The sequence below is a fragment of the Ascidia mentula genome, chromosome 4, assembly GCF_947561715.1.
Source record: "Ascidia mentula chromosome 4, kaAscMent1.1, whole genome shotgun sequence".
Lineage (NCBI taxonomy): Eukaryota > Metazoa > Chordata > Ascidiacea > Phlebobranchia > Ascidiidae > Ascidia > Ascidia mentula.
The window spans coordinates 12,910,252-12,922,323 of record NC_138569.1 but is presented as its reverse complement, the minus strand read 5'-3'; the positions used below and the strand labels follow the sequence as shown (position 1 = coordinate 12,922,323).

At 33.9% G+C, this 12,072-nt stretch overlaps 3 protein-coding genes across 10 annotated transcripts; 2 read left to right on the top strand and 1 right to left on the bottom strand.

Annotated features, from left to right (window-relative positions):
- The first annotated feature begins 110 nt into the window (after nt 1-110).
- Nucleotides 111-3,211, top strand: LOC145899424 (denticleless protein homolog A-like). 4 transcript variants are annotated; one of them, XM_082988195.1, is made up of 10 exons: nt 111-265; nt 324-412; nt 1,178-1,214; nt 1,275-1,577; nt 1,634-1,800; nt 1,956-2,067; nt 2,126-2,324; nt 2,380-2,485; nt 2,540-2,768; nt 2,826-3,211. In XM_082988195.1, the coding sequence occupies exons 1-10, from the start codon at nt 211-213 to the stop codon at nt 3,209-3,211; spliced, it is 1,683 nt and encodes a 560-aa protein (XP_082844321.1). In that variant the 5' UTR covers nt 111-210. The 4 variants fall into 4 exon arrangements, with proteins under 4 accessions (XP_082844321.1, XP_082844322.1, XP_082844320.1 ...); XM_082988196.1 differs by having other exon boundaries at nt 115-265; nt 321-412; nt 2,832-3,211; XM_082988194.1 differs by having other exon boundaries at nt 117-265; nt 321-412.
- A 62-nt stretch (nt 3,212-3,273) lies between these two features.
- LOC145899425 (MYG1 exonuclease-like) lies at nt 3,274-5,539 on the bottom strand. Of its 3 annotated transcripts, none has more exons than XM_082988198.1 (8): nt 5,399-5,539; nt 5,108-5,260; nt 4,922-5,034; nt 4,640-4,799; nt 3,964-4,113; nt 3,782-3,904; nt 3,554-3,732; nt 3,274-3,481 (listed from the first exon to the last, which is right to left on the bottom strand). In XM_082988198.1, exons 2-8 carry the CDS (start codon nt 5,237-5,239, stop codon nt 3,313-3,315), a joined length of 1,026 nt encoding a protein of 341 aa, XP_082844324.1. In that variant the 5' UTR covers nt 5,240-5,260; nt 5,399-5,539; the 3' UTR covers nt 3,274-3,312. The 3 variants fall into 3 exon arrangements, with proteins under 3 accessions (XP_082844324.1, XP_082844326.1, XP_082844325.1); XM_082988200.1 differs by having other exon boundaries at nt 5,108-5,215; nt 5,399-5,519; XM_082988199.1 differs by lacking the exon at nt 5,399-5,539 and adding an exon at nt 5,321-5,398.
- Nucleotides 5,540-5,700: 161 nt separating this feature from the next.
- On the top strand, nt 5,701-11,995 carry LOC145899423 (DNA repair protein Ku80-like). 3 transcript variants are annotated; one of them, XM_082988191.1, is made up of 16 exons: nt 5,701-5,991; nt 6,088-6,201; nt 7,135-7,327; nt 7,405-7,453; nt 7,502-7,630; nt 7,692-7,919; nt 8,399-8,548; nt 8,633-8,736; nt 8,857-9,032; nt 9,780-9,958; nt 10,020-10,121; nt 10,456-10,683; nt 10,888-11,021; nt 11,076-11,188; nt 11,332-11,443; nt 11,857-11,995. In XM_082988191.1, the coding sequence occupies exons 1-16, from the start codon at nt 5,974-5,976 to the stop codon at nt 11,970-11,972; spliced, it is 2,145 nt and encodes a 714-aa protein (XP_082844317.1). In that variant the 5' UTR covers nt 5,701-5,973; the 3' UTR covers nt 11,973-11,995. The 3 variants fall into 3 exon arrangements, with proteins under 3 accessions (XP_082844317.1, XP_082844316.1, XP_082844318.1); XM_082988190.1 differs by having other exon boundaries at nt 11,848-11,991; XM_082988192.1 differs by lacking the exon at nt 10,456-10,683 and having other exon boundaries at nt 11,848-11,991.
- The last annotated feature ends 77 nt before the right edge of the window (nt 11,996-12,072 follow it).

Below are 12,072 nucleotides of genomic sequence, written 5' to 3'. Positions count from 1 at the left end.
AATAATATACGCAAAACTAAACAGCATTGAGAAACGGATAATGTACATTATTTTTCAGGTTTGACTTGACAAGGCGGACAGGTTAAAGTACGTTTAAAAAACGCGGGAGACCTTGGTTTGCTGTGCCTGGAGTTGCAAGGAAGGCTAAAGTAAAAAGGTTTATTTTTTGCAATTACTGTTGAGAGTTTTACTTATTACCAAAGGCGAAGCATGCGTAATCTCAAGGATAGGGAGTTGTTTGGATGTAAATTGCATGTGTGTCAAGGTAAGGTGTTGATACTCTTTGTCTTACTATGTGAGTATTTGTACATTGTTCTTAGCAGATACAAACTGGAGAACCACGTGGAAAGATAAACTAATGATACAACTACATCACAATGAGAAAAGTGTTACTTTTACTGATAGGTTTGGTGTAAGTGCTTTTTTTAAAATAAAACAATATTAGCTTTATCTTTAATTGTGAAGGATTTTCTTTCACGTCAAAAATGGGTCTGATGTCATCCAGATTGAAAAAAAATGTAAAAAAATGCACTTTTGCGAAAATATACTGATAATCTGCACATTTTTAATCAGCTAATGCATTAACATATGAAAAACGCTGCGATCGTCCACACAATTAACAACTGCCAAAACAAAATCCTCCGCCAAAAAACAACTTTCCAAGTAGTTATCTCGAATAATATTTTGACCAGAATTCCTAGACAAGGGTCGGGACTAACAGAAAATCACAAATTGAGCATACTTTCTGTAATTCATTTTTCCACAAAATCCACCTCAATATGTTGGTAGTTTTTCAGCTACATGTTCAACAGCCAATGACCCTGAAAACCATAGTTAAACTGCCCCTAAATCGCCCTGACAACAGCCTGTTCATCTGCGCTCATTCAACCAAAACAATGACCCTTTGCATTGTTGCACACAATTAACTCTGTTACACAGGAGTTTGAGAAGGGCATTTCCCAACCAAGAAACTCTTTTCCATAGATATACAGAGATACGGCCTTCAACCAATCTTTACCTGCAGCATTGTGACGTTAAACCCATTGTTGACATGGACTCAAAACTGTCAATAGTAAATAGCTAATAATCAGCAATAACATTATCAATTGTTTTAGTTTATTCTATGATCTTGCTATACTCGCCAGAGCCAGTAATAGTTTGTTTTACACTTTTTAAGGCTTCTATTCCTCCATATGCCTGTGACTTTGCCACAGGTATGTTTGTTCTGTTAAGGTAATTGCCACGAGTTAAATCAACTTATATAATTATGTCAGACATAGGAAAAACCGGTTGCTGCCTGGCTGTTGATGAAGAAGGTTACGTGTCGGTTATTGATACCGATCAATTCTGTCTTTCTTCTGAAGATGCTTGTAATCCAATTTTAAAAGAAAAATGGGTGACCCACAACAACGCTGTGTTTGATGTAAAGTTTGTTCCTAGAAGCCAATATTTTGTGACTGCTTCCGGAGATACAACAGCAGCATATTGGGATGTTTCAAGGCCAAAAGTGAAAATAACCTCATTTCATGGCCACAGTTGCAGCTTAAAGTCTGTTAGTGTCTCCAAACACATTCCAAGTACACAAAAAAGGTATCAGCTCTTTGTTTAAAATTTTACATGTTAAATTATTTAGGCATGTTTGCTACTGGGTCAAGAGATGGAAATATTATGATCTGGGACAGCAGGTGTTCTCAAATTTCTACAGCACAAATAAAAAATGCCCATGTTGTTTACGACAGTTTAACTCCACAAAGAAAACGCAGGAGATGTTTTCAAGATAATGGCAGTCAGCTATATGGCGTAAGTGAAGAAACTTTTTTGACAAAACAAAATACTCAAGAATGTGTCAAAATATTACCAGTGAATAAATTAAAAGGATTTTTGATTAAGGCAGATGGTGTATTTTGCAAAAAAAATTATTTTCTGAAACTTCATATAATTGTATTGTTCTCCAGGATTCAAGACAGACAGTTACCTCAGTTGTTTTTCAAACTAGCAATATGCTAATATCATCTGGAGCAATGGATGGAACAGTGAAACTCTGGGATATCAGAAAAATATCGAATGGTACATATTGTTGTTAAATAACACAAAGAAATGTTAGTGTTGCAATACTTCGGCACAGATCATGGAAGTAAACCAACATCATGCAATTCATATCCCATTGAGAAGTTTTTCTATCCTGGTGACAGTGACAGAAGGCGAGGCTATAACAGTCTATGCTTGGATAGCACTTCTACCAGGCTATTTGCATCATGCACTGACAATGTGATTTATGAATATGATTTATCTTCAAGACTTGGCACTCAAACACCAGCTAAACGGTTTGATTATCCTGTCTGTGTTTCTAACTTAAAATTGGTTATATTCTTTTTGTAGATATACTGGACATTACAGTTCTTCATTTTATGTTAGAATTGCTTTAAGTCCAGATAACCTTCATCTTCTAAGTGGCTGTGATGACAACATGGCATACATTTGGAATGTAAGACGAGTTTAATTGTGGGGACTATTTTGTTACCCCATACTATTTTTATAGGTAAATGAAGATTGTGGCAAGTTTTCGCAGCCTTCATACTGTGTAGAAAGTGAACAAATGCAACAAGTTACTTCTGTTGCTTGGTGCCCTACAGACAATGCAAAGTTTGTCACTTGTTCGGACGATGCAGCTTTGCGAATTTGGAAGGTACCCAATAAGTTCTCCAGTCAAAATTTAAGAGGAAGCATTACTTGCCTTAAAAAGAACAAAAAAATATCCAACGAAACTGGTAAGTGTCACAAATAAATAAAAATAAGTGTGTTTAAATGTTTACATTGTATTTTAGGTACAGTGACAAATAAACCAACTGGATTTTTTCGAAGAGCTTCAATGAATAATCTTACAAACCTCAAAAATAGTGGTGCAGATCAACAGATTGATAAAGAAAAAAAAACTTCGCCACATACCAAACTTCGCCAAAAGTTAATTTCTACATCATTCCAGTACAAAACTGGCCTAAAAGTGCATAAAATGCACACACATTGTATGTCATCCGATTGTAACATTGAAGGCAAGGAAAATACTGTTATGCACTGCAAAGACACTCCAGAAAACATAAAAAAGAAGAAATCCGCGCTGCTTTCCAAGGTACAAGAACCTCCTAAAAGTTACCGATGTAAAACAAAATCTAGATCATATTCAATAAAGTCGTATTTCAACACCAACCCATGAACATTATTTTTTTTAATAAAAGTGCTCTGTGACTGGTTTTGTCTTGGAAACAGTACAGCAAAAATATTGTGTTTCTTTATTAACATATTTTGCACTCAAATTTATTTTAGCTTTTGTGCCAGACATCTTCTAGCCATTTCTAAGACACCATCTTGTGTTTTGTTTCCTCCTATAAATCCAGTTGCATGAACAAAAACACAATTTGGTATGCCCGATTTTGTTGAAAGCTCCTCATCCCTCAAGCCCCTCCAATCATAAGCAAGAGACAACCTGAAACCATGTCAATGACTCGTAGAGTAGGACAATGACATGTCATTTTAAATTGGCCAATACAATTTTAACCTGTTCTCAAAAGTATTGCGGCCTGCTGGCACACACTGAATTCGCCACTTTCCGGATTTGTCACCATACAGCACATATTTAATTGAAGTTTTTACTTCCTCACTCTCTTCCAAATCAAACAAATGTTCTTTCCACGGACAAGAACAGCCAAGTAGCAATATTTCTCCACTTTGATCAACCTAGTTTTCAGCTTCAGTTATAATATTTAAGAAAGCATTACTTGCTTACATCATATCTTGTTTTGAGAGCTGTTTGAACAATAGATCTTGCAGGAAGCCAAACATGAAGAAAGTGGTTCAGTTTAGTTTTAAAATCAGTTTCTACAACATCCATTGCTTTTTTGAATTGTTCCTGTACCAAACAAATTTTGGTTATTACACCTGAAGTTTGAAATGACTCATTAATTTTACCATTTCATTTGGATTTTCCTCGTTCCAACTTGGATTTAGATGGGACACCCTTGTGCTAAGATTTGTTGATATTTTGTATCGAGACATGCCATCATGTTGGTCAATGCCATTGTCTATTGCATCGATTTCCTCAATAAAGTTTTCGTACATCTTTGAAAAAGCATGTGTTGATATTTAGTAATGAAAAGCTCGTCTGGCAAAAGAAAAACTTGTTTGTTCGACGTTTCGGTTGTTATACAACAAACCTTCATCAGGATAATCACAACCGAAACGTCGAACAAACAAGTTTTTCTTTTGCCAGACGAGCTTTTCATTACTAAATAGTATGCCTGGCAGCGTTAGCAACAAAACATGTGTTGATATTTAATGTAAATATAAATAATAATGCATTCAAATACAGCAAAAGATCTCTCAACACAAGCTAATTCGTACGCAAGATAAAATTACAACTAGTTTTTTATTTATACAAAAAATATCTGGCTTTTTACACAACATTCAGTTGTCCAAGCCTTTACCATTAAAAATGTTCAACATAAAAGCAAATGTGAAATTGTTGGAATATTTTTGTGTACTAAAACATGCTTGGAAAATTTACTGTTCCAGCCAGGAAATTGGTGTGATTTGAATAACATTTTTTATAATTTACACAAATGCGTTATTTGGTTGTAATAATTACCTTGTCATATAGACATGACAATATTTCTTTGTCATCACTAAATTTACCCATGAAAGACATCAAAACTTCTTTTCCAAAATGACAAAAAACTAGACCAGCACTGCTCAGCTTTGTTGTCCATTTTTTCCCACAAATGCTTTTCATGGATTCGTTGAAATTTCTGCACGTTTAAAGGTACAGATAGCTGATTTGCAAAATTATAAAAAAAATACACAGGCCAAAGTATACGCAAATGGTTGGCATTTGTAGTAGTATACACGAAATTTCTCTAAAGTTGTTAACCTCTGATGATGATCAAACTGTTGTTTATTTGGATCATAAACACCACCCACATCTACAACGATGTCACAAGTATTTAAAATGGCAGGGTCACGGGTGCGAACTATTGTTGAATCCTACAAACACAATAAACAAAATTATATCTTTAACTGAAATTCCGTATTTTTTTAGATACACTGAATAACTGACCTTGTACTCTCGCAATTGCTTCAGCATATAACATGCTAGCACTTCATCACAATGAAATGTTCCATCATGAGTTCCTATAACTTTTTGATGGTCACCATTGGTACGCATCTTTTTTGATAATGGTTGTTCCATTCAAAAAAATTTTAAAGAAATCTATGAGGAATCAACACAAAACAAACATACATCGATACATCATCAAGGGCTATAACTTACTTAAATGGTGGGTTGCAATAGTTTAAAAAAAAAAAAAAAAACTTTTTCTTAGTTCGGTGCGCAAACTACCAAGCTCACCTTGTATGATTGAAAACAGCTTCACGTTCACGGTAAAAATCGTTGTGAAATTGGGTGGTAATGAGGGAAATACCCAGAGAAGAAACGGAATTATAAAATGGAATTTTTTAAAGAATAACAAAAGCTACAGTGTTTCGCTCAACAAATTCACAAAAAAAAATAACAAGATGCACCATTATTAAGCATAATCACAAAGGGTGAGGTGCCTGGAATAAAAAAGGGAATTTTACGTCACGGGACACTGCAGACCATCACAACCAACGAAAGTACATTAACGATTCAAAACGTGCTCTAAGATACGACGCTGGGCAAAATCCGTTTTACAAGTGAATTTAAACAGCATCTGAATGGAATATATTTTCATAGCCCTTAATATAAAATAATAAAAAATACCATCAAGTTTAACACATAGCCCTTACTTTGATGCTCAGTAATTTGTAGCTAATAATATAACCCTTGCACAATGACGTTTTTAACAACATTCTGCTGTATCCATAATAGGTTGCTTTTTTAAACATTTACACTGCATAACAGCAGAGCAATTCACAGGTGAAAACAGGTAGAACTGGCCTGAGATGGCAAGAGCAGAGAAAGTGGGTTTGTTTGTTGATTTTTCATTGTTTGTTGTTCATATCTTGTAACTTGGTTGTGTTAATAAAATACTCCATTCACTGTTTTTGGACATGTAGGAGGCAACTGTATTTTGTGTTGATGTTGGAGCAGGAATGCAGGATGCACCTGCAAGTGAGACAAGCTCCTTGGATATGGCTTGCAGAATTGTTACCATGTTTATTCAAAGAAAGGCGAGTCATTTTAGTGCATATCAAGAAACAAAAATCAGTAAATGGCTATTCATATTTCACAAACATCATGTATTTTGGAAAACATTTATTACAGGTTATGTATACCAGTCCACAAACATAAGATACAACTATATCTTTTTTTACCAGCTCCCAATATATATTTATTTCACATAAATGGTGCAAAGTGCATACTTATGCCTTGCCAAATAGTCTTTTTATTAATATATTCTGTTTATTAGTTTAGATTTTATTTGATCACTGTGGCCCAAAATTTGTTTGAATCATCTAACACAGAGGTGTGCAACATACAGCCCGTTGGCCAGAACACGGCCTGCGGTATCTATTTACATGGCCTGACTCAAGTTGCCCAAAGTATTTTAGTATTTTTCACTTCTAGATCAAAAAGTAAATGATTGTAATTGAATCATTGCCGTTTTGGACTTTGTATTACATCACACAGTGATTAAATTAGGCCACCGCATAGACTCCCCCATTGTTGCGACATAGTGTGTGTGCATTATAGAAACATGCATTGTTCTTCGGGCTATGATTTAGCAGCATATAACCTTACTTCATGGGTGCAAGGCTGGTATTGACAAGATCACTGAAGAGAGAAGATATCAGACATCCCGTTGATCACTTACTCAATGAGTAACTTGATTGTGTGGCTTTTCCAGTAAATAAATTACTTAAATACATTCTGTTGTTTGAATGGCCTTCAGTATAATTATATTTGTAGTTTGTAACCCATTGTGATAGACAGTTGCACACCCCTGATCCAACAGGACTTACCTTGTTTACCTTTTCATTATTTTACTTTTCTGTGGTTAATTTTACATTTGTGTGTTGTCAAAAAACATTGATTTCCGCTAAATCTATCAAATGTCTAAAGAAAAAAAACGAATAGTTTTTAAACTTAATTTTATTGAGCAGATATTTGCCGAATTAAGGGATGAGGTAGCACTGGTGTTGTTTGGAACAGATGAGACTTCGAATTCTTTGTTTAACAATGATGATGGTTCATATTCAAATATAAGTGTCATATTTCCACTTTGTATTCCGAGTTGGGACTTACTTGATTACATCACAAACACCAAGTTTCATAATTGTACAGCCTCTGTTGATTGTATCCTTGAATGTTTAATTATGATTTCTTTACAAATTGATTTTTTACTGTATTTTTCCTGAATCCATTATGTACAGTTTTGGATGCATTGACTGTAAGTCTTGATTTATTGTACAAACAAAGCAGGTATGATTCTTGTTTTTTTTTATTAGATTTGACCATTTAAATTTGCAGGGAAAAAAAGTTTTTAACCAGGCGAATTGCTCTTCTAACAAATTTTTCACATCTTACAAACGATGATAATCTTGATGGTATCATAAATGGGTTTAAAGTGGACAATATGGATGTGGAATTGAATGTCATGTAATTTTGATGTCGATTTTTAAATTCTCCAACAAATTCTCAAGTTCGACTTATTTTGTAGAAGTCCAAGCACCTTGAATGTCTCCAAAGAAAGTTGGTACAGTGATGGAAGAGGTGACGGCACTGTTAAAAATGAACCAAACACCTCCATTTCACATGACAGGCCATCTTCTTCTGAACAAAATGGATCATTTTTGCAAAAACCCAAAAACAATCAACAAGTTCATGGTGAAAATATTGTAAAAAGAATACTTTCCTCAGGAATTGAAGGAACAAGTTATTCATTTCAGTAAGGGTTGCTAACCACTGGGCTGTGGGCTGGTGCTTCATGCAAGCCACATTGAAAACAGATTACACACTTCATCCAGTCACCAATAATTGTCATTTTTTGGCCAATATTTGGTTTCTACAATATTTTGGTAATCTACCACACATTGAATACCAAAATGTAGAAATAATTCTAGCATCAAACTGGCCCATAGTGCAAATAATCAAAGTAATTTTAATGTAAATTGGCTATTGTTATTAAAATATACTAGCATTTGTTTTTAGGGGAAAAGACAATACCTTTAGTGTCAATGTATGATTGGGGTTAAGTGTAAAGTGACATAACTATGTGTGGCATGAAAATAACTTGCAGCAATGCAGTCAGTGTTTTTTTCCATAAATGGATATATTATTTGTTTAAAATCATGCGGAAATTACTGTACTGTGTGTATTTGTGCTGGGTTTTCAATTTAAAATAATTCACCTTTATGCCATGTTTAGGCAGGTTATACAGTCAGTGTGTAAATTTGAAAAGAGGTTCGTTAATTCAGCTGCCTGGAAGTGCAATTTATGTTTGGGAAATGAACTAGTGATCCCATGTGTTGCATATGCTAAAACCAAAGAAGCCAAAATGAAAAAATCCTGGAAAAAGTAAGTTATTTCAGAATTACTGTTATTGCAAATTTTTAATTAATATTAGGTAATTTTATTACATATTTTTTAATTTTTGGGCAGATGTCATGCTAGAACAGGCAAAACTGAAGATATTACAAGAAATTCGTTCTATTTTGTAGATGATGATCAGAGAACTGAAGTCACCAAAGAAAAGTTGGTAAAAGGTGGTAGAGTTTATTTTGCATAATGCTGCAACATCATGTGAAACCATACATTATGATGTATAGTGGCAAATTTACATTAAAACATATTTTCATTGCTATTTAGCTTTTGGTTAATTTCAGGATACAAGTATGGAAAAGACATTATTCCATTTAACGCTGATGATGAGAAACAAATGACATATCGCACTGATGGAAAGCAGCTATTAATGTTAGGTTTCACTGACATTAAACATGTTCCAGTTCAATATCATTTTGATGATCAGGCTCATTTCGTTTTACCAGAACCTGGTGATCAAGTATGTTAACCTATGTTTAAATCCAATGATACAGATAAAGTTAGCCTAAAATAATCTGCATATATTTGCACATAACAAATAATAAACTGAGGATGCCTGTAGGAAAAATTTAGTTTTCTATTATAATAAACTAGCTGACTTCAAACTGCAACATTTTGTTTCAAACAATTTACTTACACACATAGGCGTCAATTTTTTAACGTTTTGTAAAATATTAAGGGTGACCTTGCGCCTTAAACTGGCAAACGACGCAATTTTCGTTTCGTGTCACTTGTACACCGAACCATGTTTTTGTAGCACTAAGTTTTAAATACTTTTATTACGGACACCCTTACTGAAAGCGGCACATTTTTGTTTCACTCGGTCTATTGCAGATTTAGTAATTATGAATGCCGATTCTTACCAATATGTTACAACAACTGCTGCACTGCGTAACAGTCCACAAGACACTTGTGTTTGTCATGAATGTGACGGTGATAATACAGGCTGTTAAAACTAGCTTAACGCATGTATAATGTGTGTGGTTTTTTTGGCAATAATTTGTAATTTAAACGAAATACAGGGGTGACAATGCATACGTTGTCACCCCTGTTTGTTTGTGAGGGGTGACATGTCACCCCAATCACCCTTAAATCGACGCCTATGCTTACACATAACATGTATCATTTGTAAGAAAATACATTGTGTGCATTTCTGCCTAATAAATCATAAATGTTTTGAATTTTTTTTATTTATTCCTTTTAAAAGAATTCTGCATCAAGTGTTTCTGCTCTTGTAGCTGGCATGAATAATCAACACTTATGTGCTATTGCAAGTTATGTGTATCGAAAGGGATCAAATCCAAAATTAGTTGCACTGATTCCACATGTCAAGATGAACTATCAAATTTTTATTATGGTGAGCCTTCCTTTTTCAGAGGATTTGAGGTAAAATGCACATTTAAAAAACACATGTTTTAATAGTAATTTGAAACCATTACTATTTTAGAAATTTTAATTTTATGTCTTTGCAAAAAACTTCTGAATTGGTGGATCAACAAAAGCTTAGCTGTCTTGAAAAGTATATTGGAGTAATGGACTTAGATACAAAGTATGGATTGGGAAGTTATTGGTGATATAGTCGGTTTTTAATTAGGCAAAAAACCATTGTCCCATTTATTATGTGACTTAATCACAATAACCCAAGTTCATCAAATGACTTTAAATAATGGTATGTAGAGTAGAAAAAAACATACCAAACAATGTTTCACACATTTCATGTGATAATATAATCATGCTTTTTTTCTGTGGACTTCACTCTTAGATAAAATGGTCATATTGTTTTTGTGATGTACCTTTTATAATAAAGTTAGTTTCCAACAGCTTACTGAGAAAATGGCTTAGTGGCAGGGTTGTATTGGAAGTTATCTATTTTACTTTTTAAGAGAAAGAAATGAGATGTTGATTCCTCAAAACAAGTTAAACCCCTATTTTCAAAAAACATTGGGGAGTTTTCTTCAAAAAAATTTAAACCAATCACTTGCTGAAAGCATATCAGAAGATAACTCGGCAACCAATCTTAATGAAAGTTATGTTGCAAAACAACTGGCTGACTTTTTTGTACTAAAAAGGGTAAATTCTGATGAAACACCGAAGAAGTGGTGGGGAAATAAGTACGTTGCTGACCTTTTCATCGCCTAAAATCTGATAATACTGTAACAGGAGAAAGTCTGGTGAAAACTGTGAAAAAAATGGTGTTTGAATGTGCTGATATTCTACTACTGTTTCTTTATCAAAGATGTTCATAATAAGGATAATGATTAAAGGGCCTTTACCATGCTTATATGAAAAGTTTTGTTTTGGTACATGTCTTTTAGAGAGAAGTATGGCGCTGCAGTATCTTCATCACAAGAAACTGTTGTACAAATTACTGGTATTGGGACTGTTTCACCATCCAATGACTTTTTGTGTATTCTCAAACAATCATCTTCAACGGAAGATATAGTCAATGGTATTTTTTTATGCTAGAATCTCTGTTGTTTTGTTACATGTGTATAATCGACAGCTTTTCAAAACTTCCAAGCAAAAATTGAAGAACTTGCCCAAGACCCATTTGCACTTCAGCTGTCTGACAAAATAATCTCTTGTCTGAATGTGCTTATTGAAGAGGCAAGAAAGGTAATGAATATAAAATAAATTAGAGCCATTTTGCCAGAAGCAATTTGTCAATCCTGCAAACTATTGGCTAGGGAGTTAAAACTGCTGTATTTATTCATATAAGAAGATATACAATGCTACAAATTGATGCCTTTTTGTTTCAGAGGAGTTGTGTTCAGCAGACTAATGCTTTTCTAAAAAAACTGAAAGAGATTCTTCTTGCATCAAATCAGACATTGTGGAAAAAATTAATTGAGCACAATATCAGTTTTATTGGTAACAACTGAACTTTTACTTTTTTTTTTAGGATTTAATTTTTTTTTGCTCACAATAGGTTGCACTTAAACATATTATTATAAATTATAATATTAATTAACACACTGACATAGGTGCCTAGTTTTTATTTTTCCAGGGGGGGCGGCTATATTATGACGTCATAATTTGTTACTATGACGTCATCCAGTATCGAAAAACTGTGTTTGAATTTCAATGCATGAGGCATATTAGCCAAAAGGGCGGCGTTAACGATGAACACATGAGATCATTCTACGACAAAACCAATAAGAACCTGTTGGCATATTATACTACCTATGCACACTGACCATCTGTTGATCTACTGTATCATAATTGCTGTAAACTTTTTAAGGCCATGTGAACATAGAAATATTTTGATTAAACACACTGTTCAGAATTGAGTGGGGCATCGAAGAGTGAAATACATCCGTATGAATCACCAATGAATGCAAGTCCTACTGATGGAGAACTAACTGAAGAAAATGCAGATGATTTATTAAACCTTCTGTAACGTTGCAGACCTTTCTAACTGCAGACTAAATTATAATAAGTTTGTTCCTTGCTAATTTTTATTTTTCAAATGAAACAATATTGATTGAATCTGTTCCCTC